General features: G+C 42.4%; 1 protein-coding gene across 1 annotated transcript; it reads right to left on the bottom strand.

Moving 5' to 3' along the window:
• Positions 1-1816: 1816 nt before the first annotated feature.
• Positions 1817-14859, bottom strand: LOC144246056 (endogenous retrovirus group K member 8 Gag polyprotein-like). The gene is made up of 3 exons (XM_077782096.1): positions 13099-14859; positions 10428-10480; positions 1817-1884 (listed from the first exon to the last, which is right to left on the bottom strand). The coding sequence occupies exons 1-3, from the start codon at positions 14011-14013 to the stop codon at positions 1848-1850; spliced, it is 1005 nt and encodes a 334-aa protein (XP_077638222.1). The 5' UTR covers positions 14014-14859; the 3' UTR covers positions 1817-1847.
• Positions 14860-26820: the final 11961 nt, after the last annotated feature.

Consider the following 26820-nt stretch of genomic DNA (forward strand, 5'->3'; position numbering starts at 1 on the left):
TTACAGCATTTGAAACCAGAAGTATTTTCTCATGACAGAAGGGCACCAGCACACTGTGGCACTCAAACAAAATCAACACCAGTGCCAAAGGATATGGGATAATGGAGAACGGGAATTTGGGACCTGGATTCCCACATCTAAGGCCCTAATTCTGTTTGCTAGCTCCGGTGTAGTGTGCGCAAAGCAGCCGCTTCTCCTGCTCCGGGAGCCTGACAGAGCGGTAGCTTGTACGAGGGCGAAGAACGAAGCCGCAGACCACCGGACTTGTGTGCACAGCCTACGGGCTGCTAGAGGAAGGTGGCTGCAGCTCCCTAACCCATCAATTCACAGCTGGCATGCTCTATGGAGCTGTTCCAGGACAACTTTCATTGCTTATTGGTTCGTCCTGATTAAGCCCCTCCTGGGAAATTCATGCTCGTCCCCTGAGGCTCCGAGATGCAGAAACATCGATGGCAGCTGCAGAAATGAAGGGCTGCGTTGAGATGTCGAGAAGCAAGAACATAGCCAGCGCCTAGTGTCTGGGAGTCAGCAGCTGCTGGACTTTTGCGATTGCCTTCACTGTGCACTGAATGCCGAGACATGTGCACGCTAAAAAGCAAGGTGGGCAAGAGGAGGAAGAGAGCACGGGCATCAGAGAGCATCTGGCATCTTGCCCTGGAAAGGACAGTGTTTTTGGAGTGTGCAGCAAATCCGTGTTTCTGGACAAGGGAGGCATAAGTGCGCTGAGCTCCTAAGCTATCTCCCTGCGAGACACACTGCCAAAGCTTTTCGCTATGATGCAGTCTAGTGCAGACGCACACTACGGCTCTCCGGAGCTGTCCGAAGCCAAGCGCCGGTGGCCGGCGTCTTTCGGCTGAAGCAGCGCTTCGGAGCGTACGGCTGTTGTGTGCGCGAAGCAGCCGCTTCTCCTGCTCCGGGAGCCGGACAGAGCGGTAGCTTGTACGAGGGCGAAGAACGAAGCCGCAGAGCACCGGGCGTCTGCGCGCACCCTAAGGACTGCTAGAGGACCGTGGTGGCCGCTCGCCTGCCTCTTCAATTGCATTCTAGCATCCTTATGGAAGGTGTTCCAGGACAATTTTCCTGAGTTTTGAATTCGTCCTGATTAAGCCCCTCCTGGGAAACTCGTGCTCGTCCTCTGAGTCTCCGACATGCAGAGACCTCGATGGCAACTGCAGAAATGAAGGGCTGCGTTGAGTTGTCGAGAAGCAAGAACATAGACAGCGCCTTGTGTTTGGGAGTCAGCAGCTGCTGGACTTTTGCGATTGCTTTCACCGTGCACTGAATGCCAGGACGGCATGTGCACGTTAAAACAACGAGGTGGGCAAGAGTAATCGAAAGATCACGGCCGTCAGAAAGCAGCTTATATATTGCCCTGGAAAGGGCAGTGTTTTTGGAGTGTGCAGTAAAATCGTGTTTCTGGACAAGGGCGGCATAAGTGCGCTGCGCTCCTAAGCTATCTCCCTGCGAGACACACTGCCAAAGCTTTTCGCTATGATGCAGTCTTAGTGCAGACGCACACTACGGCTCTCCGGAGCTGTCCGAAGCCAAGCGCCGGTCGCCGGCGTCTTTCGGCTGAAGCAGCGCTTCGGAGCGTACGGCTGTTGTGTGCGCGAAGCAGCCGCTTCTCCTGCTCCGGGAGCCGGACAGAGCGGTAGCTTGTACGAGGGCGAAGAACGAAGCCGCAGAGCACCGGGCTTCTGCGCACACCCTAAGGACTGCTAGAGGACCGTGGTGGCCGCTCGCCTGCCCCTTCAATTGCATTCTAGCATCCTTATGGAAGGTGTTCCAGGACAATTTTCCTGAGTTTTGAATTCGTGCTGATGCAGGCCCTTCTGGGAAATTCGTTCTCAGTCTGGCTGCTCCCTCTGAGCACAGATAAAGCTCCTGGAAAATAGAAAGGTATCTGCTATCAGCAGTAGACAGACATGGCAAGCTCATGAAGTAAAATTCATATATTAACAGGGAAATGTCCTCAAAACAGGAAAAATGGAGTCACGATTTTGGGTTTGATCACAGAGTGGCCCACTGGAGAGACTGGCCTGCTTGCAAAAGTTGGATGAGTAGTCAGATTGCAGCTTTGAACACTCAAAAGATACTCAGAAATGGGCAGTGGATTCAGATACAGCATCAAATGGGTTTATGTTTTTCTACCAGTACTGTGTGCAGAATAAATGTGAAATAAATTCAGATCACCCCCATTACAGAGGAGAAAATAAATTAGTTTCCCCCACTGTGCATCTCATATCAAGATCACTTTGAGAACTGATAACTTCAAAGCTGAGAATGCAGCTGTTTGTAAACAGTTTCAGGCCCAGTTTGCTCAGTGTGTATTTCACATCATCTCAGTTTTTCACACAACATACACGTTCATACTACTTTAGGTAAATACTCCATCCAATCCCCTCCTGAAATTTTGTAACTCTTTTGGTTCCCTCATAAATTACACAGAAAATAACAGAAATTAAAAAAAAAAAAAAATCTGTTGTAAGTATTTGGCTATTGAAACACAGAGCAACCAGAAGATTTACACAATCCTCCAGATGTAATCTTGGTATGAAGATCATGGTAGTTTTATCCATGACAGAGCAGAATACAAAGAAATTGTGTCATGTGTAAGAGAAACCCATAAGCATTTAAACTGGTCATTGCCTAGCTTACTTCTTCTCCCATTACAGAGAAGGCTTTTCGCGGCTAAAATAGTATCTCCAAATAATCCAGATTCTTTCAGAGCATTTCTGCATCAGTTTACTGGTCCTCTTGTGATGATTCCACTCCTCCCATGTTGAGGGTTGGGACTGGATGATCTTTAAGGTCCCTTCCAACACATAACATTCTATTATTCTGGGATTCCATGTTGCTGAACTGTGGAGCTCTCCACAGTCATGGTTTCCTTTAGGATGGAAACTGAAGAGTGATGGAGTGGACAGGAAAAAGGAAACAATACCCCTCAGAAGGAAGGACAGGAAATCTGAAGTTGGTTTTGGAAGAGAAAATATAAAAAATCTGAGAATCTAAACACTATATTTTGACAGTATCAAATGAAAATTATCTTGACTGCAGACTCAGAGATCTTTGGCTCTGTCTACATTCTTAAACTTCTACATACATTTGAAGTCTAAAAAGAATGAATCCTGCAAGACTGAGTTTTCAAATTGCAAGAGGGAGCCTTGAAGCTGTCCAGATTCTGAAAAAGAATTGCTCGAGACCTTACTTGCTGCACCTTTAACATTGTCATCCCCAGAGCTATTCAGATAGTGTTCCAAAGCTGTGACTCAGAAAATGAGGCCTCCAGGGAGTTTTTCTCACCTAGTAAAAGCAGCCAAAATCCAGGTTTAGCACCAGAGCAGGCTTCTATTATAAGAGTGTTAGTGTAATGATGGATCCCTCTGAGACACTCTAGGATGACATCTGTGATGATAAGAGCTCTCCCCAGTCAGTTTTCCTCTGTCTCTGTTCAGTGACCCTCAGAGAAACAACATGAAATCTGACAAACACATTCCAGGAACATTACTTATGGTACATTTTAGTGACTTCAGCTACAAATATTTCCTCCTGTTTTTCTCATTGTTGTAATCATTGCATGACAAAATAGCTCTCAGTATTCACTATCACAATTGATTTAACCTATCTGTTTTATACAAGTCAACCTATCTGCTTCTAATTTCATTTTGCTTTCAAAACAAGTTTATAGAATAGGCTAAGATGTTTTTTTTGTAATTTATAACAACTCCAGACAACCCATCTAGACTTCTATGTGTGGGAATCCAGAGCTTCCCTCTGGCTGCCCTGGAAGGTCTGGGACCCTGGCAGGGGGTCAGGAATCCCTCTGTACAGAGCCCCCAGAGACACTGTCTGTGATCTCTGTCCATGGAAAAGAGTTTTCAATCTTACAGGATGAATTACAAGCTCTGAGTGTTTGATATAAGTAATAATTAAGTGTGGCATGGGTGCAAAAGTAAAATTTTAGGATTCTAGATTAGGGGTCAAAGGGGACAAGATGGAGGAAATTGGGTGTGTCTTGTCCTTTTTCTTCTTCTTCATGCCCTCCAGGTTTCACTGTAGTGTTGGCATTTTTCTATTGGTTTAGGCTGGGGACACGCTGTTCAACGTAGGTGACAGATATTGGCACATTATTGTAAATACAGCGCAGGTAGTTTCTGGTATATAATGTTTGTAACATCCCACTGAGGGCAGAGCTCCACACGCTGCCCTGCAGGACAGACCTGCGGCAGGGCAGCAGAACATGTTAGAGATAAGCAAGAATAAACAATCTTGAAAACAGCACAGATGAATTATGATTGCTTCTTCTTTGGCAACGGGGCAGAAAGACAGAGACTTTCTACAATCTCGGATTCATCAATACCACAGATTCTGACACCATGGATCTCAATCACTTGTAGCTATAATAAAATAAAATCTCTGAAGGAACCTTTGTCATGAGAGCATTGTGGCAGGCCAAACTGCATAGATGGAGGGGCTTCAGAGCAATACTTGGCAGAAAAAAAATCAGTGTATTGGAGACTTACAACTGTTCAGTTCAGTATAATAGGACTGAGTCCAAAAGAAAAAGGGGGTGCATTAATGATTTTGGAATTGGAAGGGGGGGGTCTGATTTCAGCTCATTTAATTTGTCAGGATTTCTGATTCTTTAATGGCAAGCTTTTCAGAATGGCAGATATAGCTTTTAAATGCATTTAAAAGCATTAAAATGCAGTGGAATGGAAGCACATTTTCTGAAGGGTACAATTTCTGCCAAAAGCAGAGAGAAGAAGCTATGTCATTTTTACCAGATGATAGCTTTCTAAAGCTACCAAATTATCTTTGCAGCTACAAAAGTAACTATTCTCTTCCCTTCAGGGATTTGAAATATTAAGAGCCAGTTTAGTTGTCTTTTATTCCCCTGATTCTGTCTTTTCTAGCTTTTGTACTTTCCTTATTACTCTGCATGTCTCTGAGCACACTTTTTTCTGTACCATTTTCCCAGCTACTGAGTGCAAAACTTTGTAAGAAATCCCTAAAACTTTTATCCTGGGTAAACTAAATTACAGATTTAAGAGCAAAACAAAACCATATCTCAAGAGTTCTTTATCTTTACCAGAAGCATTTCAGGACAGTGTCCAAAATTCATAATGCAATTAAGATACTGTCTTCCGGCATTGGTGCAGTTGAGACTAATCCTCTTCAATGCTTTGACTCAATGATCAATATTTCTAATGGCTATCTTTATTGAAAACTTGGGGCTCCTTCTATCTGGACATGGATTCCTATCAGACAGTTTAAAGCCTTGGATTAACCTTCAAGCAATCAAAGCATTAACTCTTTTTGATTGTGAAAAGCTAACTTCCCCAGACATGAGTAAGTATATGGCTCTTGGAAGAGAGAAAAGTTTGGGCAAGGTTCACAATCAGTAACAAGCTGCAGTGATCGTAACTCCAGGAGAGCCTTGCTCCCCATTCACATACTGCCTTTGGCCTGGCCAGACTGAAGCTGTTTGCATGTTCTTGTTTTGGTCTGAAACAAAAAGACATGAAGAGACCAACTGTGGAGAGCAAGAGCTTGTAGGAAATTGCATGTTTTAATTTCCTGTACCAGTATTCTGCAATTCAAAATGTTGATCGTTTATGTGCCTACATTTTCAAACGTAAATTAAATACATCAGTTGTGCCTGGAACTAGCTGACACAACTGAGACGTACCATTTATTTTCCTTAAATAAACCAAGCTTATTTTCCTCATTTTTTCTTTAAGTTTTTATATGGTCCTATATTGTATATTGTAAAAAAATGACATGATAAATGGATGCCTCTCCAGGGTGTTCCACTGCAAAGAATGCATCTGCCATTTGGTCATGAAAGAAGAAACAGCTTTTTGTTTCTTCACAAGCCAGATGCAAAAACATTGGATATTGAAACTGCAAATAGAGTAGGGACAAATGGTAGATATTTAGAGGTTGTGCTTTTCTCCTTTGAGGGAAGATTTTTTATTAAATTCTGAAATTTAAACTGAACATAAAAGTCTTTGAAGTACAGACACTGAGGCTGTCATTAAGTGAATCTCATTAGAGTTAAGGAGAGATTCCCTGCAATGCAAGCCCTTGGAATAACATTTTACCACTTCAGTCTGAAGCACAGACCTGTTTACATAAGCGAGTTGATCAGAAATAGTTTCTGGCCAAACAAATGTTCAAGAAGATTAATGGTGAACACATGTTGTATTTTGTTATCTAAAACAACACCCAAATTCTCAACTGAAATCTAGGTTATGTGATGACATAGAGTGTTGGTTAAGGGTATTTCCTGCTTTTGGAGTGCTAACTCTGTCCATTTTTATTGCCTTTTGGAGAATGCAGTTGGGCTCTTTGTAGAAGAATTTCACTCAATTACTATGGAAGGGATGAATTTTCTTTCCTGCTGTAGGGTAAAGACGTGTAGGCCTGAGAGGTGCCCCAAGTATGTACGTAGACATCACAGAATTCTTTTATCCACAAGGACAACAATGAGATTACTAGCAAAAGCAGCTCCTCCCTCAATTCAAGCTATTCTATAGTGTTAGGATACCAGCGGAGCTTATGGCACAGCAAGAGGTTTGGTATTACCCTGGTTCACCAGAAATCACAGTTATGTGCTGCTGGTTCTAGGCGGTTGACTCCATTCTGCTGAATTGGTCTACAGCCTGGAGGCCTTATTAGAGCTCCCAGTGTTACTGAATAATTAAATAGAACTGATGTAGAAACAGTCCATGATGTACAACAGACCAGGCATGTTTACCTTTGTATTAAAGAGAAACTCAAGCCATTAAATCAATGAAGCTAAAGGAAGTTGAAACTAGCCATTAATATGGAACTGGACATCAGATGGATATCCTGGTAGACAACAAGTTGAACATATAGAGATGTGCTTTTGCAGCAAAGGTGGCTGCTGCTGCTGTGTAAGGGAAGGGCATGGCCAGTAACTTAAAGGAGGTGGTTCCTCACTCAGCCTGGTGAGGCCACCTGGAGTGCTGGGCCCAGTGCTGGGCTCCTCACTACAGGAGGGATGTGAGCATGTGAGTATACCTCAGCCAGTCCAGGGAAGCAGCACAAAAATCACAAATGGATTGGAGCATCTGACATAGTAGGAAAGGCTGAGGGCTGGGATTGTTTGACTTTGGTAAGAGTAGGAGTAGAGGGAATTCTTAATAGCATGGATGGAGACCTGATATAGTGGGTGTAAAGAAAATAGAGCCAGACTCTTCTCAGTGGTATCCAGTGGAAGGACAAGAGGCAATGAGCACAAACTGAAATGCAAGAGATTTTGTTTGAACACCAGAAAGCTATTTTTTTTTTAACTGAAAAATGATTCAGGATTTTCATAGGTTGCCCTGTGAGGTTGTGAGTCTCTGTCCTTGAAGATATTCAAACCCAGTTGAGTATTGTCCTGAGCAACCTGTTGCAGTTGAGCCTGCTTTGACCAGGGGGGTTAGATTACATAAACTCTAGAGATTTCTTTTCATCCTAACCATTCTGTAATTCTGCAATTACAGACTTAGCCATGCAAGTGAGTGTGATACACTGGGGATTCATTGTCCACGTCTCAGCTGCACTCAATACAGACAGCTGAGCATTCCAACTCCTATGCGAGTGAATATCACCTACAAATTTACTCCTCAGTGTGTCTCTGGCAGCTGCTTTCTACCTTACAGTTCTGTGTCCTATCTGTCAGAAGGAGAATCATGAAAATGCAAAAGCAAGAGCTAGAAGAGTGCTGGAACTCAAAATGTCTCTCAGACATTTTTAGAGGTTCCAGGCCTTGGTCAGGAGTATTTTAGACCTTGGCAGGCAGCTGGAAACAGCTGTGATTTTGAGTTTGAGCCATGGAATGAGTTACCAACTTTGAAGGTGGAACAAGCAGTCACAAAGGGTTAGATAGTACAGTAAAAGTAGTTACAAAACAGAGGGAAAATTTTTTTAGTATTGTACAGGGGGGTTTTAGCACCTGTACAAGGGGGTTTTTATTTCGCACATGGTTCTAAGTTCCAAGAAGTTCTAAGATGGAGGAAAGTGGGCTGATCCTGTTCTTCTTCCTTCTTCTTCCTTGCCTCCATGTTCTTGGTGATGTTGGCACTCACAGATTGGTTTAGAGTAGAAAAGCACTTTGTAATATAGGTAGTAGGTATTGGGGGAAAAGTATAAACATGTAATACATAATGTATCATATAAAAGATAGCAGCAGCCCTGGGCTGGGGGAGAGAAGAAGAAGACAGCAGACAGAGAGGATGTCAGGGTGTGTGTGTCTCTCTGCCTGGGCTGCTGACCAAACAGCCGCAACCCGAGAAGACAATCTTTTAGATAACTCACAAGAAACTGCCTTGAGGCCGAACAACAAGAGGCTGCGGGGCTTTTCTTTGGAAGCACGGGTTGGAGGAGAGACTTTACCGGCACACGAGACCCCAGACCAAACCTGGGGTTCCCACAGAAGAGGTTCTAGGATATGTACCCACATAACACAGACTGCAGCAGATTGTCCTACCTGGCATAAGAATGACCAAATACATCATTGTTGCTGGATCTATGGACCAAAGTCACATTTTCAATTCAGCACGTCAAAAACTCTGCCTGCACTGGTTCTGTCCATGACTGCATTACCTATTTCAGGTTACAGAGCTGCCAGCATTAGTGTTGCCTTTCTATTATGTATTGTTTCTCTTCAATGAAAACTGAAGAAATACTAGCCTTTGGCCCACACCAGCAACTTCAAACAACCTTGTCACACACCAGTTGGTGGCCATCTCCCTTTTTTAGAGGGTAAACCAAAGTCAAAATATAATCCATGGCCTCCAGCTCATGGCTATGGGAGTTTCAAGGAGTGACAGCTGAATGTCACTCCCACAGGTTGCAGCTCTGTGCAAAAAAAGCCAACAGTGGGAATTGGGATGACAAAGGCTAAACCTGCTTTTGTCAGAGCAGCATAGGAAATGTATGGTATAGTGGAAAAAGAACCCAGGGGTGCCTGTTGCTGTATCTGATCTCCACTTTACATTTTGTTCAACAAGATGTCCATCCCTTGCCAACTAAGTTCTAAATGATTCATTTTGTTGCTGGATAGTCATATTTTGTGGGTAGCCACTAGTCAGTTTGAGTTATTCACTTCTACAAAATACTTCCTCTAGAAGGCACTGTAAACAGAATTAATTTTTAAATAGTTTGAGTTTTTTGAAAGCCATGAGCAATGGTTATTAATATTGGCACAGAACAAGTCACATACTGATGATTCAAGGGATAGAAACTGGAACATTTTGGACAGAACGGATGTTTTTATATTCACTTGCCTTATATCCAGACACTCTGGTGGTATAAGTGTTAATTATACCCAAGACAGCAAAGTGAGGAAGTCAGGTTCTAATACGTGTGGTAAAATAAATCTTTAGATGAAGCAAACCTTGTATATTCAAATAATTTCGTTTCCATTTCTCAGTTACAACATGCAATTTTGTCATGCATCTCTTCTGCATGACAGAGGAGGAGGAAGGAGTTTGTCTCATTGAAGGCAGTGGAAAGTGTGCTTGATATAGCATGCACAAATATGGACATGAAGTTGTGAGGCTGCACTGCTCACTGCCCTTACAGATGCAAAGAAGCATGCACTCAGATTCCCGAACAACCTACAGTGATGTTTTCACTTGAAATTTTTTTGCATTGAAGCTCATTCTTGTGATAAAAAATGGTCACTCCCCAGCCAGTTAGCTAAACAAGCCAAGAAAACTGGCCACTTGGTGATTGCAGCCTAGTTACTGCGAGCACAACTGCGCATTGTTCCGCTTCCCTAAAAAAATAAATTAAAAAATCTCCAAGGCTTGCCACTGTTTGGAAAGAATCTATAATTTTTTTGCACATATCTAGACTGGTTTACTGCTTTTCAGTGTGACTTCTTGTTATGGTATCAGCCAGCTGGTAACAGCCAGTATGTACTTTTTGACTGCTGCTGACCAAGGCAGACTCTGAGAAATCTTCAAAAGCCAAAGAATTTGCCAGTAACTGAGTCACTTTAAGCAACCTACCATGAATTTGTAGCATGCCATACAATCAATTTTTGAGTCACCATCTGAAAACAGCCTTGATGAATAAGTACTTGACAAGAAAATGGATCTGAAATTTCCAGCTGGTCTTATGCCAGGATTCTGCCATGCTCCCTTTGTCTCCAAAGTCAAGACACTTGAAGGGATCTCAGTATAAATGACTATTAAATATATCCTAATATCGCGTTCAATAAGGGGCTGCACAAGGGCTTTGACAGTGCCACCTTCTGTGGAGACACACAGAATCTGATGCAACAAGACACACAAACACACACACACAGAGACACACACACACACACACACACACACATTGCCAGGGACTGCATAGAAATGAGGAATTGCTTGGGTGTCCGGAGCCATGAGGGTAATACCCACCTCTCTCTTGTTGCAGTCTGACCAAGGACAACATGCCTAAAACACTCGCAGATCTTAAGGGAAAGAGAAATTATTGGTGTTTAATTCACCACTAGGTGTCACGACGTCTTCATTTTTAACCAGACTACTGAGTTTTTCTATGCCTACCAGAAAGAAAAAAGCTTAAGATGAAGGCAGGAAGCCAGTGTATTAGCCAGATACCTAGGCCCGCTCCAATCTAAATTCTTTTAGTAAAGTCAGGTTAGTAGATAGCACATTCAAAAGAAATAAAAATAGAGAAATCAGCCCCATCCCTTTTGCAGATTACTTCTATAATTACTTCTATACTTCACTACACCATAGTGAAACACCAAGAATGTTATGAATACAGATGATTGTAAAGTTCAGCATGCTTAATACATCACGGGATTCCTTTTTATATTTGTTTGTATTACCCTGCCAGGAATGAGCCCCAGATGCAGTAGAATGACAGGTAGATGAAAGTGAAAAAGGTTTTCCCACACTTACAATATGATTCTTAGAAGAGCTGATTATTTGAAAGTCCATCTGTGTTGTTACTGACAAATACTGTAATTTTTTGTGGCTTTGTTGACCAATAAATATACAGACACAAATCTATGTACATATTTTAATATACATTCATGGGAAAAACATGGGTCAGGAAGAGTTAATGCAACTACCTCTCCCATTGCCACGTACATTTCCTATGCTGCCATGCTCTCCAGGGATGTTTCACCACTTCCTGATCTGCTGGCTTTTCTATTGAAAAAGCTAGTTTCATGTTCTCCATTGAGCTGAGACTTTTATCTCCTTCCTTGCAAGTAGACAAATTCTCTTCAGGGTAAGGTTGGAACATATTGGATTTTCAAGTGTGTGTACTTGAGGCAGCCAGGAAAGGGGTGAGGAGCTCTCTCTCTCTCTCTCCCTCTCTCTCCACAGTTTCCACAATACCCTTCTAAACGGGATAAAAAAGAGTTGTGGCCTTGTCAGGAGAAGGACAAACAAATGGTTCATGAGTGCTTTGCCCCTTCTCTCTACATATTACATATCACATTTAATGCACAAGGGTCTGGGGTAGACATGAACCCACCAGCCCAGGAAGAGGCAGGAGACCTGATCCATCAGCCTAGATGCTTCTGGGCACTTTTAGGAATTTGGCAAGAAGAGTGGACTGAAGCAGCTGCCCAGTATGGGCAGATGTTTTTTCCTCTGACCCCTTGTAGAGTACACATTTACTGGATGATGTACAGCTTGTTCTCTGAGCCAAAGGAAAAATCCAAACATTGCTGGCTGCAGTCAGATTTTTTTTGACCTCTTAAGTAGCTTAACATGGTACTGGCCTTCTTTCCCATTTTAGGTCTTTCCCTTCCTAAACAGCAGAAGGGATTTAATGATACAGCTTCTCAGGTACCTACATAATGCCCTGAGCTGGATTTGTGATAATTGTCTTTATATTTTGTTCACTTTTTGAGACATCCTAGAGAAACAGGAAAATACAGAAGGGAACCTCACAAGTGACTTTTTCTCTTCTAGGTGCAAAGGGTGTTTTTATTGCAATGTGCTATGAGTTTCCATCTTCCTGTTCTTTAAGTTAGGAAATTGAGAATCAGCATTTGCACGAGAATTTAAGACTTTACAGTTTCCTGCATCCTTCAAAGTAAAGTCGCTGGGTGGTCTTGGCACTGAGCTCTCATATGGAGCCAGTAAAGGTGACTTTTAGAAGTGCAGAAACCAAGAGATCTGATTCACATTAAAAATATGTAATTAATCTACTCCATAAATTAAGATTGATTCATATTCCATATTTTGTGTGGAAGCAACACGAAAGACTTCACCACTTAGGATTCAGTGGGCATTTTGGATATTTGTTTAAAAGGGAGGCTGTTCCACTTTTTACTTTTCTTTTCATAGTTGTCTCTTAATTTAATAACATTGCCTTAATATTTCCTTTGCTATTACAGAAATTCATATAAAATTTTCTTACTATTTTTCCAGTTCATTTGCCTTGGGCTTTTGACAATATCTTCTGTCTGTCTGCTTCACTTTTGTAAAATTGGAAAGTGTTATAGTAAAATCACAGAAAAGCAGGGGAATTCAACAGCAGGTGCTGGGACTAAGAATATTTTCCACCCATTCTCTAAATTAATGGAGTGTATTTCAAACTGCCATAGTCTTTAATCTATAGATTTAGTTCATTAATCACCATTCTTAACAAATACAGGGCAAACTGAATGTCATTATTAATTAATTAATTTATTTCTTGCACCTGATAGGAAATGGGAATATAATGCCTCAATTTATTTTCTGACCCCTCATTTTCAGGTCCTGAAACAAAGCCCATGCCTCCTAGACTGAAGAACCTGCCATTTCTGCTCTTTTTCCCGTTTCCCGGAATAGGAAGAAGTTTCCCATCCACATCTGTCTGTGAGTGACACTCACTTGCGAGATGTTTCCCTCTCCTGCACCAAGGGCAAAGGTCTGGTGGCTTGTTGGGCTTTGAAAGTTGTGGGCAGTTCCTTTTAATATGTCCTTGTGCCCCACACCCAAAGCACCGTCTCTCTGCATTAGGGTTGCTCTTTGTATAATTTGCAAGAGCTTCCCTAACACGTTTTTCAATTTGATCCCCCAAGTGTTCCTCCATGATGGAAGCAACATGTTGTGGTGTCCCCACCTTGCTGCACGCCTCGATCATGTCTGCCAAAGTGGCCTGGTGCGGCATCATGCTGATGATCCGTCTGCACTCCGGATTGGCATTGGAGAACGCGAGGCTTTTGATCAGGTGTGGTTTTGCTCCCTCCTCGCTCACCTGCCGCTCCACCACCTGAGAAAGGCGATCCACGAATGAAGAAAACGGCTCTGCAGGACCTTGTTTGATCTCGGTGTAGATTGTGTCCTGGACCCCCGCTGGAGCAATTTGAAGAATCGCCCTCCGTGCTGCCTCTTTGATGTCGCTGAGCACGTGACGCGGGAGCCTCACCGCTTGTTGAGTTGGATCGTCCTCAGGAGGATCACCAGCAAGCTGCGCCATGGTGAGGTTCGCATTCGGCCCGCCCTGGTATCTGGCTCTCAGCTCCTCCAGGGATCTCCTCCATGCCTTCTGCCACACGAGAGCTTGGGTGTCTGTAAGAACTGATGTCGCAAGATATTTAAGATCATACGGTGTTAAATCATACATTCCAAAAATACTTTTTAACATTTGCTTGAAATATGGTGATGACAACCCATTGTCCCGAATGGCCTTAGCTAAATCTTTGATTGCTCCACGGTCCAGGCGTTCCCATCTCGGGTTTTGGCCCTGAGCGTCATAGTTCACTGGCATCATTATATTTCCCGAGCCCTGCAATAAACCTTTCTCTTTCTCCAACTCTGCTCGAATGTCCTGCCAGTCCACTTTTGCGCTCTGCAAAGCTGTAAATTCAGTGGGTACTTGCCTGTAGAGTGGAGTCATCTGTTGTGGCTGCAGTTCTGGTGCAGCAGCACTCACCGATACCAATGGCATCTGCAGCATCTGCGAAGATGAAGGCTGGAAGCCTCTGGAGAAAAGTGAAGCATCTGCTGTGGAGGAGAACACACGACTGCCTTGCATTATTTGGAAAATTTTTGGAAGATGAACCAACAGTTCTGGCTGTGACTCCAAGGCTGTGCTTAAATATCGTAAAAGAAATTCAACAACCCCCTTTGATATTAAAATTGACTCTCCCTGCCCCGAAAGTTTGGCAGACCTTGATTTTGGAATTGTCCAAGCTGGGACACCCTCCGAAGCGGTGATGCGTATCGTTTCCTCCCGTTGCTGCGCCTCAGCAGAAGTGTCCTGAGTCCCGCACTGTTCCGGTGTCAGTGGAGGTTCCTGCTGCCGTGCAGATGTGACTTTTTTCACCCTGGATTTTTTTCTTATAAGAAACTGGAAAAAAGTCCTGCAATGTTACAGTCCCACCACTGGGTGGCGCAGTGCCTCGACCGGACAAGTTCTGCGAAGCCTGTTGCAATGTTGTGGTTCCGCCGCTAGATGGCGCTGCCGCCTGACCAGCTGAGGTCGGAACCGCACTCTGCTCTTCAATCTGCACTTCTGACAAACATTTTAACACCTCTTCTGTCAACTGATTTACATTTGCAAATCCCGCACTAATTCCCGATAAACCTTTGAGCATTTCTCCTAACAACTGATTCACGTTTGCAATCCCTGCAGTTGATGAAACTGACTCTTGTTGTAACAACTGTTCTAATTCGGTCATGTCAGAAGCAGACAGGGATTGGCCGTGGGCTTGGGCCGTCTGTTGCCATGGGAACGATGATGGAACCGTGCCCTGAGGAATGTTTACCTCCTGGCCACGCCCCATCCCTGCCTGCGTCATCTCAGGGGAGTGAACGCTCCTGCTCCGACCCTGGCTATGCTTTGGCCTCGCTCCGCCCCGCACCGCCTCCGAATCAGAGCCACTGCCGTCCCCGCCAAGGCTGACGCAGTCACCTTCCTGTTCCCATTCCAACCCTGATGTTTCCGTCTCACTTTGCCCGTCTCCTGGCTCCATGCCAGCACCCACAGCCTGCGCGCGCCGCCTCCGCCCCCTGTGTGCCCGTCCCGCGCGTTCGAAATGTGTGAGAAATCCCCTCCACCCGTGGCTGTCGGGTTTTGCTCGACCTTCGCGCGCATGCCCGCCGCCTGAGCTGCAGCGAGGAACGCCTCCCGCTGTCCCTCTGCCGCTTCCTCAGCAGCCCTGGCTGCCGCGGTCAGGGAGCTAAGTTCCCACGCCCTTTGGGCGGCCGCTTCTGCGGCCTCACGGATTCTCGACATTGAACGCGTCACCGGGCGCTCCGAGCGTACCACCGTCGCACTCGCACCCCCCGCTTTCGCCCCGATCCGTCCCGCCCCCGCCGCTCTCGCCGGCCGCGCCTTCTGCGCGGGCTGTTTTGAACTCCCAGCCTGCGCAGATGTGGAGGCGCTTTCCTCTCCCTCCTCCCCCTGCTCTGCACTCACGTTCGCACCTTCCCCCACCGGAGCTGCTGCCGCCGCCGCCGCCCCCCCCCCCACCGTGGGTTTGGACTTGGGCAATGCCTTCCTCCCACTGAGGGTCGCGGCTGTGCCTGGCTCGCCCGCCTCCGTCTGGGGAATTTCTGCGTCGGAGGAGCTTAGGGACTCTTGGGAAACTGAGGAACAGTGAGAACCCGGGGACACGGGACGCGATGGGGTATCATCTCCCTGATTTTCCACAGAAAGCAATCCTGCCTTTCCTGTGTCTGTGGTGAGAGGATCTGTCCCAAGCTGCTGGCCGGACTGTCCCCCCTCCTGTTTGTCACCAGGAGCCGTAGCTGCCTGGCTTGAGCTGCCGCGTTGTGAGAGTGACTCTAAAACTGTTCTTGCTGAAGATAAAATTTTGCGGCAAGCTTATTATTTTTTATAGCCTGATAATATAATTGCTTGTTAATTTCCTGCCAAAAATTTGGCTCATACAATAAATCTGGATCTGAGTGTGGGAAGTTACACCGCACCCATAATAATAAATCTTTCAACTCCTTTTGAGCAATCTCTACCGGATGGGCAGAGATGATGCCCTGGAAAGCAGATACTATTTCTTTTTCCTCTTGGGAGAATTCCCCCCCCCATGTTCTTAATTTTGACCGTTCTCACCAAAAGCTGTGTCGGCTCGAGGTCAGTCCGGAGATGGCACTGATCACCGTCCAGCAGGTCACAGGTGAGAGATCCCAGGCGCGCTTCTGGGTCGTCTCCTCCCTGGAAAGTCCCCGAGACGAGTTGTTTCGGTGAAGGTCAGGTTCTTATCTCGAGCTGTCCGCTCCCTCTCGTCTTGGAATTTGCGGCGAGTGTGTGCTCTGCTCTTCTCTCTTTTTTTTTTTTTTTTTTTTCTCCGCTGATGCAGGTTGGAGGTTGTTTGATGTTTCTTTTTGGACTTCTTGCTGGTGCCCACCCACAGGGACGCCAGTTGTGAGAACCCCGGGTTTGGCTGGGGTTCTCGTGTGGTGGTAGAGCTTCTCCTCCAACCCGTGTTCCCAAAGGAAAACTCCGCAGTCTCTTCTTGTTCGGTCTCAAGATGTTTTATTGCTAGTTATCTAACAGATTAAGTTCTCGGGCTGCGGCCCTTTGGTCAGCGGCCCAGGCAGAGAGGCACACACTCCTGACACCCTGACTGTCCGGTGTCTTCTTCTCCTCTCTCCCCGCCTAGGGCTGCTGCTATCTTTTATAAGATATATTACGTATAACATGTTTACAATTATTCCCCAATACCTATTACCTACGTTACCAAGTGTTTTTCTATTCTAAACCAATCTGTGAGTGCCAACATCACCAAGAACATGGAGGTAAGGAAGAAGAAAGAAGAAGGGTGGGTTCAGCCCACTTTCCTCCATCTTAGAACTTCTGACCCCCATGTACAAAGTAAAAACCCCCCTGTACATGCACTAAAACCCCCCTGTACACTACCAAAAGATATTTCCCTCTACTTTGTGACTACATTTACTATACTATCTAGCACTTTGTGACTGCTTGTTCCACCTTCAAAGTTGGTAATTCATTCCATGGTTCAAACTCGAAATCACAGCTAAATCCAGCTGCCTGCTGGGGTCCAGACTGCGTCTGACCACGGCCTGGAACCTCTAAAAATGTTTGAGAAACATTCTGAGTTCCCACAATTTCTATAGCTGTATGCTCCTTCTCTTCCAAATCTCTTCTAGCTATGTCTTCTCTTGTGCGGATGGGTTGTTTCTGGTTCAGTAAATACTTGTTGACTTGCATAAGGACAAATTATTTTGGAGCATTTTTGCCCTACAGGAAGTAATGCCTATCTAGTGAGAATAGAATGGAAACACCCTCAGGATATCCAGATGCTTTGCTTTAGCCAATTATATCTGAACATCAAGTGTCATCTGAACAAAAGAGGTACATAATTTTTTCAAGAATTTCACATAAACTAGATTACACACTGAGGAGGAAATGTTAGAAATTTCCTAATGTTCCTACAGAAACATTATTAACACTACCAATTGTTTTGATCTCCAATACAAAATCCTACCAATGCCAGTTTGCAAATTGTACTCAAACTGTAGTAGAAGGCTGTAATGGGAATTACCAGAGACCTCAGATTAAACTCTTGAACAGCAGATCTAGGAGTTGATGAATCTTGCCAAATCAGAAGCTCTTCTGAGCATATGCAGAAACTTGGGTTTGGTGCCCAGGAGATCCCTTCTTGTCAAGGCTAGAGGATGTGAGTGCTTAACAGAGTCAGTTTTCCACACCTGGACTTGGCATCTAAACTCTATTTAAATCCCACTTCAGAACTAAGAAAGGACATTATATACTTGGTCTGCACTCTTCTCTTTTTTGCTGTTGGAAAACAGGGAAACTGTTTCACAGTGCTCCTCGAGATATACTGCTAGTACCCACTTTAGGAAAGGTAGGGATTGTTACCTGTGAGCAGAGATCACACATCAGTGAAGGAAGGGGAGCTGTTCTAGGGACTATGAAGTACTTGTACACTGTGACAAAGGGGACAATGACAAGGACCTCAGACTTACATGGATCTGCTCTTATCTTCTTCTCACACATAACAACCTGAACTTGAGGAGTTGAACTTGAAGAGGAGTAGACAAACACCTAGAGGGCAAATAGAAGGTTTCCTTGTATCCTTAAAGATAGACCAGTGATGATTCTGAATGAGAATTTTGACTGCTTAGGAGCAAATTTGCTTTAAAGTAGGAGGTACACAAACATAGAAAGACCATTTTATAGACAGAAGTCCTTGAAAAGCTATACCTTAAAACAACAGACTGTAGGAGATGAGAAGCTGTAGTATTTTCATTAGACACAGAGGGATCTGAAATACTGTGAGATCAAATGACAAAGAGAGAAACATAAGAACATGGCATGGATAAACTGAGTGGAACCGCAGTCCCTGGAGACTTTGAGTAGGCAGCTGGACTGCTCTTATCTGGCAAACTTATTCAAGTGCTGATTGGAGATGTGTGCATCTCTGCATGAGATGCCTGCAAACTAGGACATCACTGTGGCTTGTAGAAATTTAATGAACAATATTCTCTTGTTGTTGTGTAATGGTTTTTGGCAGATGAACCAACATATAACCCATGGATATGGTTAATTACAATGACTCTGAAAAAATGAAAACTAGTCAGGATTGAATTGCTAGAACACTGCAATCTGTAACATGGTGAAATCAGAAAATGTCTTTAGGAAGCAAAAAAATGTTGCTAAGAGTTAACACCATCAGAAGGGATGTATTTCAGGGAGCTAAAATAAACCCACTGAAGTAGTTTGGTGACCCCAGCAGAAGGCAGTCGGGGCTATGTCTTGGTGGACCCACTTAACTGTGGAACATGTCACTCCATCAGCACAAGCATCTGTTTCAAAAGTGTATGTCATCAAAGAGGCTGCTGAGATGAAATTGCAACGATTAGCCAAACACATACGCCATAAAATATGCATTCAGAGCACAGAACTCAAACTGAAAAAAACCCCAAGTTGTCACTATTGCTCTATAATGTTCCTTAAATAGCAGCTGGGAAAATCAGTTGCATGCAAATCTTAATGAATGAAATCTAAACTTGCTATCTCCAAGTTTTTGAGTGAATGCCACTGATGGGTCATTTACCAATGATACTGTTCAGTTTATTGGCCTTTTTATTCCAGACTTGTGTGTATAAAGCAGTCATTTGTTGTTGGAGGGATGCCGCGGGAGACAAGACTCATGATATCATGATCATCAAGTCTCAGTTTATTGTAACAGATTACACAGTTTATATACGTTCGTTAATTAGCTCATACATATTGCAAAAGCCGAGCTCATGATTGGTTGCTATGTGACTTGTACTATTATCTTAAAAGTATCTTTGTGAATGATACTTGCCTGTCCAGCTGGCCTTGCAGTTTGAACAGCTTAGCACTTCTTTGTTCTTCTGTATCTATTTCTACATACCAAGCAGTTTCAATATCCTGCTTTCTGCACACCATCTGCTCTTCAGGGCCATGGGAACTTTGCAGCAGTCACGTAGCCCTCCCTATTTGGATTAATTTTACAGTATCATGTCCCTTGTTGTTCAACCATTCCTCTGTCAGGCTCTCTTCAATTTATGACAATGGCCTCATTTTCACAGCAAGTGTTCCCATATGCTTCTGCTGAAATGGTAGTTTTCAGAGTCTCTAAAACAAGCCTGATTTTCTGAGTGGTTAAAGATGGTTTTTAGTTGTGTAACTTTCAGGCATCCCATATCAGAGAGTTTAGGCTAAGTGGAGAAAGTTAGAGAAGATCTCAGGCAGTTACTAAGTCCTGCCAAACCCCAGGGGACAGCTTATTCATCACATTTTATATACTGAAAACTTTGTGTCTTTGCTATCTGGGAGTCACACAGCCAGTCACAAATCTTGTCAGGAATGAACACTGCAAGCAGCACAAAAAACAATGTGGGGGTTTTCTGTTTGGTTGGTTTGGGTTTTTTTAAGTCTCCAATCAGCTGGACTAAACATCCTGGGCAGCCCTAATGGGGACTGGTCTCCCTGATAACCACAGAAACTGCTGATACTCAAGCAGAGCACTGAGAAATAACCTGCTGAATGATAAATTGCTGACCAATGCAATCACTGAGCAACTGGTTCTTAATTAATATTTTGCCAGTCAATGTTAATTGATCAAGTTTTAGTACTACTTCACTTTGGACAGTCTTTTCTTGCTTTGATTTTATCTTTTGGCTTTGTAGAGCTGTCTTGTCATATTAATGAAAAGCTATTCAGGGCATTCAGGTGGTATTCACATTATTTGAGATTTCTATGGTAAGTGGCATAAATTTCAACCTGCTTCTTTTGTCCTTAACCAGGAATTTTTCTTTGCACTTTATCTTCCTTCTTTTGTCAAGGAGGGCAAGACAGATGTGCTGGTACCTGAGTTTTAGAAACAGTCATTTGACTGGCCTGACTAAGATCAACCTGTCACAGGCTAATGGACATCCATTTGGGAGTAGGTAGTGAAGATGAGATTTACTGTTTTCAGACTTTTTTGGGTAGCATGTTTTTGCCAGGTTGCCAAAGTTTTTGCATGCTGAGCTTACTGTAAAGGGACTAACTCCTATATAGCCTGAGAGCAATCACATTTTTAAAGTAACATCTCTGATTTATTGGGCATACATGTAGAGATGTCACTTTGGAGCTGGTGTCACAGTTCTGGGATATGAGCTCCTATTACTGCCAATTTGCTTCTAATTGGATAAACACCTTACTTACCTTACCTTCTCACACTGTTCTGTCACAGTCTGTAATGGTGAGTGCCTATCCATGGATACTCCTGGGCTGAGCAATAACAGCTCCAATAGGCCACCAAAATCCTGTACACACTATCCCAAATTTAATGGAACACGAGCTGAAACCTGGCAAGCTCTGTTTGATGTATTTGACAGATATCATGTGTTCTGTCCCTTAAAATGCATTGAATTGTACAATTCAATATATGGCTCTGATGCCATTGGGGGAAGCCAAAGGGAAAGGAAGTTACTCTTTTCACAGGAACACAAAGACTTTGTGATTTCACTCCCTTATGAAAATGAGGTCAAAGAGATAGTGTCAGTGAAGAAAGTGCAGAAGCTGTCTTGAATCCACTGGGTGAGCACCCACTGACAGCGATGATTCAAATCCCAAACATTTCACTATTTTCAGCAGACTGGGGTTCCTATAATCCCCTGACAATACTGTAATGGATGAATGCCCAGTTTTAAAATCCAGAGAACAACAGTATACAAGAAATGGGATGTATGGGAAGTACTACATGCCTTCCTTACAATTTACCTGCACTATCTTTATGATGATTAGGCAACATTTCCCTGAGGGCCAACTGGGTTGTATGAGGTAAATAATGTATTGAGCAGGGTGTTTTGGTTTTTTTTTTTTTTCACCAGACATTGGCAGCAATAATTGAATCTGACATGTTTTACTAGACATTAGTCTCTGGTTCTCTGGCTCTGGCTCACAAATGTGTCGCCAAGAAGCTTTGCCATTCCTTTATAACTAATATTATTCAGAGTTATAATTTATTGGAGCTTCTGTGCTCTTCTTGTCTTGACTAGAATGAAATAAAATCCAGAAATGTCCATTTCTGTTTATTACCAAGAAAAATATTGTAATGTAGAGAGGTAGAGAGGACAAAATACCTAGAAATAACAGGAGGAAGTTTTAGGAAATTAAATTTATTTGAATAGCTTACACAGGAGTCTTTTTGAAAAGGTCATTTTAAAAAGAGGGGTCTCATATGCTTGAAAGGGCAGGACAAAGTGATGTTAATAATAATGAAACAGATTTGATTTTTGAATCTGTGCTTGAATGTATTTTGTGAGCAGTTAATTCCATTGACGGAGTGTGTCCACAGATTGAAAGGTGAGGGTTTATTGGAAACCTGTGTTTCTACAAAAATTGGTTCAACACTGATTAAAAAAATTATCTATGTACCCTGTCCTTTACCTTTACTTTCTCAGTGGAAATAGATTTAAAATTGAAAAAACTTGTCTTTTATCTAGTTTGCTATTAGTGTACTACTCTCATTTTTCTTTTGGTGGTAACATTAAAAAAATTTGTCATACCTTCTTAATCAATATTCCTAGTTGTAGGACTGCTTCTGAGCTCACTCTCTGGTAATCAGGTGCATGATTCTAAAGCAGTTTTCAGTACAAGTTGTGCACATTGCTGTTCACATGATTCTGTCTATCCTTAATAAAACCTCCTTGTAGTCAATCTGGAATTGTTAACTTTTCCACATTGTGTAGAGGACTGACTAAAAGCATGGCACAAACAAGAGTTTTACTTCTATTTGTTCCAGGTCTTTTCAAGTATCATCAGAGACAATAACTAAAAGGCAGTTCTTTGAATCCAGGTTTGTCAGCATTTCAGTCAAAATGCTTTGATTATTGCAAACCCTTTGTCAGTCTCTCAATAAATGTTTTGAAGGCACACTCTTCAAAAAGCAAGAAGCTTTTTGCAAAGGGATGTGTATGTTTTTCTCCACATGTTCTCCAGTGCACTGCAGCCGGAAAAAAATACAGAGATTCAGGAAAAACATCAGAAAACATTTCAAAGCATCAAGTCATTTCAGCCTGGGATAAATGGCAAGTAAAAGCAGCAGAGTTTCTATGGCACATGTCTAGTATCAAGCTGGATTTTTTTTCCATCAGCCACAGCTAGAAGAATTACAGTACAGTGTAGTTCATCCTGTACATGATAATGGGTAGGCTAAGCAACCTTCTACAGTCCCTTTCTATATCTGTGAGTGTGCAATTGCAAGGACCAAGAATGTCTACACATTACAATTCAATCTTTTGAATTCAGCACTAGATTTGAAAATATTGCCATGTGACTCTAGGAAGTGGGGATCACTCAATCTCATAGACATTTCTATGTGTATTCAATGATTCCTCAACCAAACACTATGTATTGAAAAGAATTCTGTTAGCTCAGACAAAATATGATAGACATTGATCAGCCATTGTTATTATTCCAAAGACTTTGGATTAGACTCCTGGTCAATACTCAAACCAAATGTTATATACATAACTGTAAATTATAGAATAATTTTGCACACAAACAACACACCCAGCATACCATTAAAACCAGTTTTTGATAGGCCTAATTATGGAAAATTAGCAGAACATCTGTGAAGTCATATATCAGGACAAGAATTATGCTCAATAAAAGACTGCAGAGTAACATCTATAAATCTCCACCTAATATACTTTACATGAGCAAATATGAGGAGGGGAAACAAGGAACATACAGCTCTTCACCAGTGTTCTTGGTATTTTTAGTGGGTACCATGGTTAATACATGCCCTATCTGTTCTACAGCTTCTGAGGAAGAGATTAGCAAAAAGTTTGTGTCATACCTCAATACAATTCTAGAGAAAACTTACTGATGTTAATTGTGTGTGATGGACTAAATTTGGTGCAAAATCAAGCTTTGGCTCTGTATCTGCACTAAAAATATAGCTGTAGAGGGAAAATAGGACATTTTTAACAACTTAGCATTTATTGGACTGAAGAGAGCTTGACAGAGGAATGGTTGTACAACAGGGGACATGATACTCTAAAATTAATCCACATAGGGAGGGCTACGTGACTGCTGCAAAGTTCGCATGACCCTGAAGAGTAGATGGTGTGCAGAAAGCAGGATATTGAAACTGCTTGGTATGTAGAAATAGATAGAGAACAAAGAAGTACTAAGCTGTTCTAACTGCAAGGCCAGCTGGACAGGCAAGTATCATTCACAAAGATACTTTTAAGATAATAGTACAAGTCACATAGCAACCAATCATGAGCTTGGCTTTTGCAATATGTATGAGCTAATTAACAAACATATATAAACTGTGTAATCTGTCACAATAAACTGAGACTTGATGATCATGATATCATGAGTCTTGTCTCCCGCGGCATCCCTCTAACATTGGACAAGGAAAGGTCTAAATAGTGCAGAATGGAAAAATGGTAAACATCTTTCACAAAAATAAGAATTACCCCTCCTTCATAGACCCAGATAGCTTGCATGTGTGTTACAAAAATGTGTAATGGAAACCTGGGAAACAAAAGTCTTTTCAGGCTGAGGATTCCAGCTGTTCGCAGACTGTGGAAGAGAAAACAGAGTTTATTCAATGTCTTCAGATGTTTCCAAACTTTCATAGTTCTAAAATTTAAAATCCGTTACCTAATCAATATTAAAGATCTGAGGGAAAATATGTTGACTATTGGATACAATTTAGGTGGTGAGGAATACAAAGGATTCAAACATTCTCAGGCAGAAAGATCTGGTGGCTTAGAGGCAGCAGCAGTTGAAAACAATGCTGGGAGACAGCTCATGTTGGAATGATACATGAATGTTCATTTCTCAGCAGCCCTGATGCAACCTCGTTGGCTTTACTTGGAATGTGGTGTAACGCAAGTGTAGTTTACCTACTAGGCCTGATCATCTGGAAATGAGGACAAATTCCAACTTCAGTGGTGCTAAGATGTAATTCTGTGTCTACAGGATTCACAGCTGACAAAATACCATCAACAATGTGTTTTACAAATTTGGCAACAAAATCATGTGCAGCCTGAGATTAAAACATATGGATTTTATGCTGTCCACTCAAACAGGCATTACGTTTGACATTTTACAGGCAGTAACTTGACATTTTCATATTACATCAGTAATACAAACTTGTTTTACTGAAAAAGCACACATGGAAGCAGTGAGGCCTCTTTTCATCTGACAAGTAAAGGTATTTTTGCCTGGTGTGCACAACATCCCATTGCCACATATCTGACTTAGATTTTCTGCCATGTCTGTGCTGAATATTGTTATCACTGTTCATCCCTCAAACATTTGGTTTTTGAAACACTCCATTTTATAGAAACAATTAAAGCAAATCCCTTTGCTAAATTATTCCCAAGTGCAGATGGTGGTCCATTAATAAAAGGGGCCTAAATATATCTCACATCAACCCCAACACACTAGGCTGCATTACAGGATAGAAAAAATTCTTTCCTCTCTGCCAGCTCACATGAACAGTCTCTGTTCTGATAAACAAAAGATGGTAACTGGTGCCCTTAGCAATTTCTGAGATTTTTGGTTGATAGTATCATGGAAACTAAAGAAACTTCAGCTTCATTGGTTCTGAAAAGGACCAAGTACTACATGAGTTAAAGCCTCTGGATAAGAGCAGTGCAGCTAAGTAGATGTTCTTTGGAAAGCCAAATTCATATGAGAATGAATCCAGAAGTTTTAACATAATCTAGATGAAGTGGTTCAGTAAAACACTACAGGCTCACTTGGTCTATTGTCAGTTTATTGTCAGTTTAAACATTTTTAATTTTCTTCACGTGTAAGAAAAATTAGTTCAAATCACCCATATCTGGATTCAGTATTCAAATCAATACTATATTGCTGAAGATCAGAATTTTAAAAATATTTGTTATAAAATAACAGAAAAAAAATGACAATGCAGAAGTATAATGCTGGGGATTCAGGGGAGATTAAACGAGGAGAGAAATCAGAGTGTGCTGTTCTGTACATGGATAGGCAGATAGTTTTACATGCCTGGCTTTTAATGATGGTGTGAAGCATCTTTCTGCCACATCACATCTATGTAAGAAGGGAGGGAGGTAGGGGAAATTTACTTTATTCTCTGTCCAAGATTGATTTAGCAAACACTAGCTGCTAAGCCTGTGAGGAACAGACTTCAGCTTGTCTGACTTCAAATGTGTTAAAACAAGTTCTGTATTATAACTGGACAAACCCCAAAGCTGTAGTGCTTTTTGGAGAAGGAAATTTTTCTTCTCTGTGTTTGTATAAAACCTAGTGTGCCCAGAAGTAGCACTTCCTTCTAATAATGAACATGGAAACATGTAACCAGTCTTAAACCAAATCCTGAATTACGCGACCTCAGTCCAAGACCTCTTCCTGCAGTCTTCCCTGTGTCCATGTATGTATTACTCTCTAAAAGTTGCACTCAAAATTGTACTTTTTTAGAGCAATCAATAAGAAAGCCACCACAACAAAATCCTTGTCCTGCAGAGGTCATTGATGGCTTTGTACGGCACGTGACCTTTTGACGGAATAACCTCTGTCCAGCTGCCAAAAGTATCTGATGAGTGAATTTCTTTTGTTTCTAGTGGGCTCCTTATGGATGAAGGTAGCTGGGAACTGAAAATCCTGCCGTGGTTAAGATAGCAACATACTTTACTTATTGTATCTTCCCAGATCTTAGAAACATGTTGATTTGCTTCTCACATCAGATGGCTTGTCTTACATCTCATCTTCTGACAAATTCTCCAATTCCTAGGCATTTTTGGGCCATTGTTTAATATATTTTTATAGTGTGACTAGCTCAAGACCTTCCCCTCCTCCCAAATCTAAATTTTCTTACTGCTTCACAGTCCAGGGTTGGCACAATTATTTCAAATGATCTGCTTTTCAGATGATTCCCACATCATTCCCAGACTGTGAGACAGCCTGTTTATATGATGGAAGATACCAGAGGGAACCTTATACTGATAGGCTAATTGTTTACATGAATGAAAAAAAAAAAAAAAATCAAAGTAATTTGACTTTCATACTCTGCATGTTCCCATGCTTCTGTCTGATTGTATCATCCTTGGTTTCCTGTGCTGAGCATCTCTCTGTCAAGTTCACTTCTTCCCCTTCACCTCTTCACTGTGGCCTATACTCCCTGTACAGGACCACCTTAGTTTCTGGAAGATCTCTTGCTTTCTAAGACTTACTATCTCAGTATTCTTGTGGGCAAGACAGGATAACCATAAGGAAGTAGCAGAGTGATGACTCTGAATGGAGAACGGATGATGCAAGCAAAAAAAAAAAAAAAAAAAAAAATTACTGAACCATGTTAGGAAGCTAAAGGATAGTGCA

This window comes from Lonchura striata, chromosome 3 (genome assembly GCF_046129695.1).
Source record: "Lonchura striata isolate bLonStr1 chromosome 3, bLonStr1.mat, whole genome shotgun sequence".
Taxonomy (NCBI): Eukaryota; Metazoa; Chordata; class Aves; order Passeriformes; family Estrildidae; genus Lonchura; species Lonchura striata.

Excerpts from the sequence above, each read along its gene's own strand:
- LOC144246056 (XM_077782096.1), bottom strand. The coding sequence starts at position 14,013 with ATGCAAGGCAGTCGTGTGTTCTCCTCCACAGCAGATGCTTCACTTTTC. Across the intron at positions 10,481-13,098 it reads TGATCGAGGCGTGCAGCAAG|ATCTGCGAGTGTTTTAGGCA; the intron begins GTGGGGACACCA and ends CTTTCCCTTAAG. Across the intron at positions 1,885-10,427 it reads CAGACTGCAACAAGAGAGAG|GAGCTTTATCTGTGCTCAGA; the intron begins GTGGGTATTACC and ends TCTATTTTCCAG.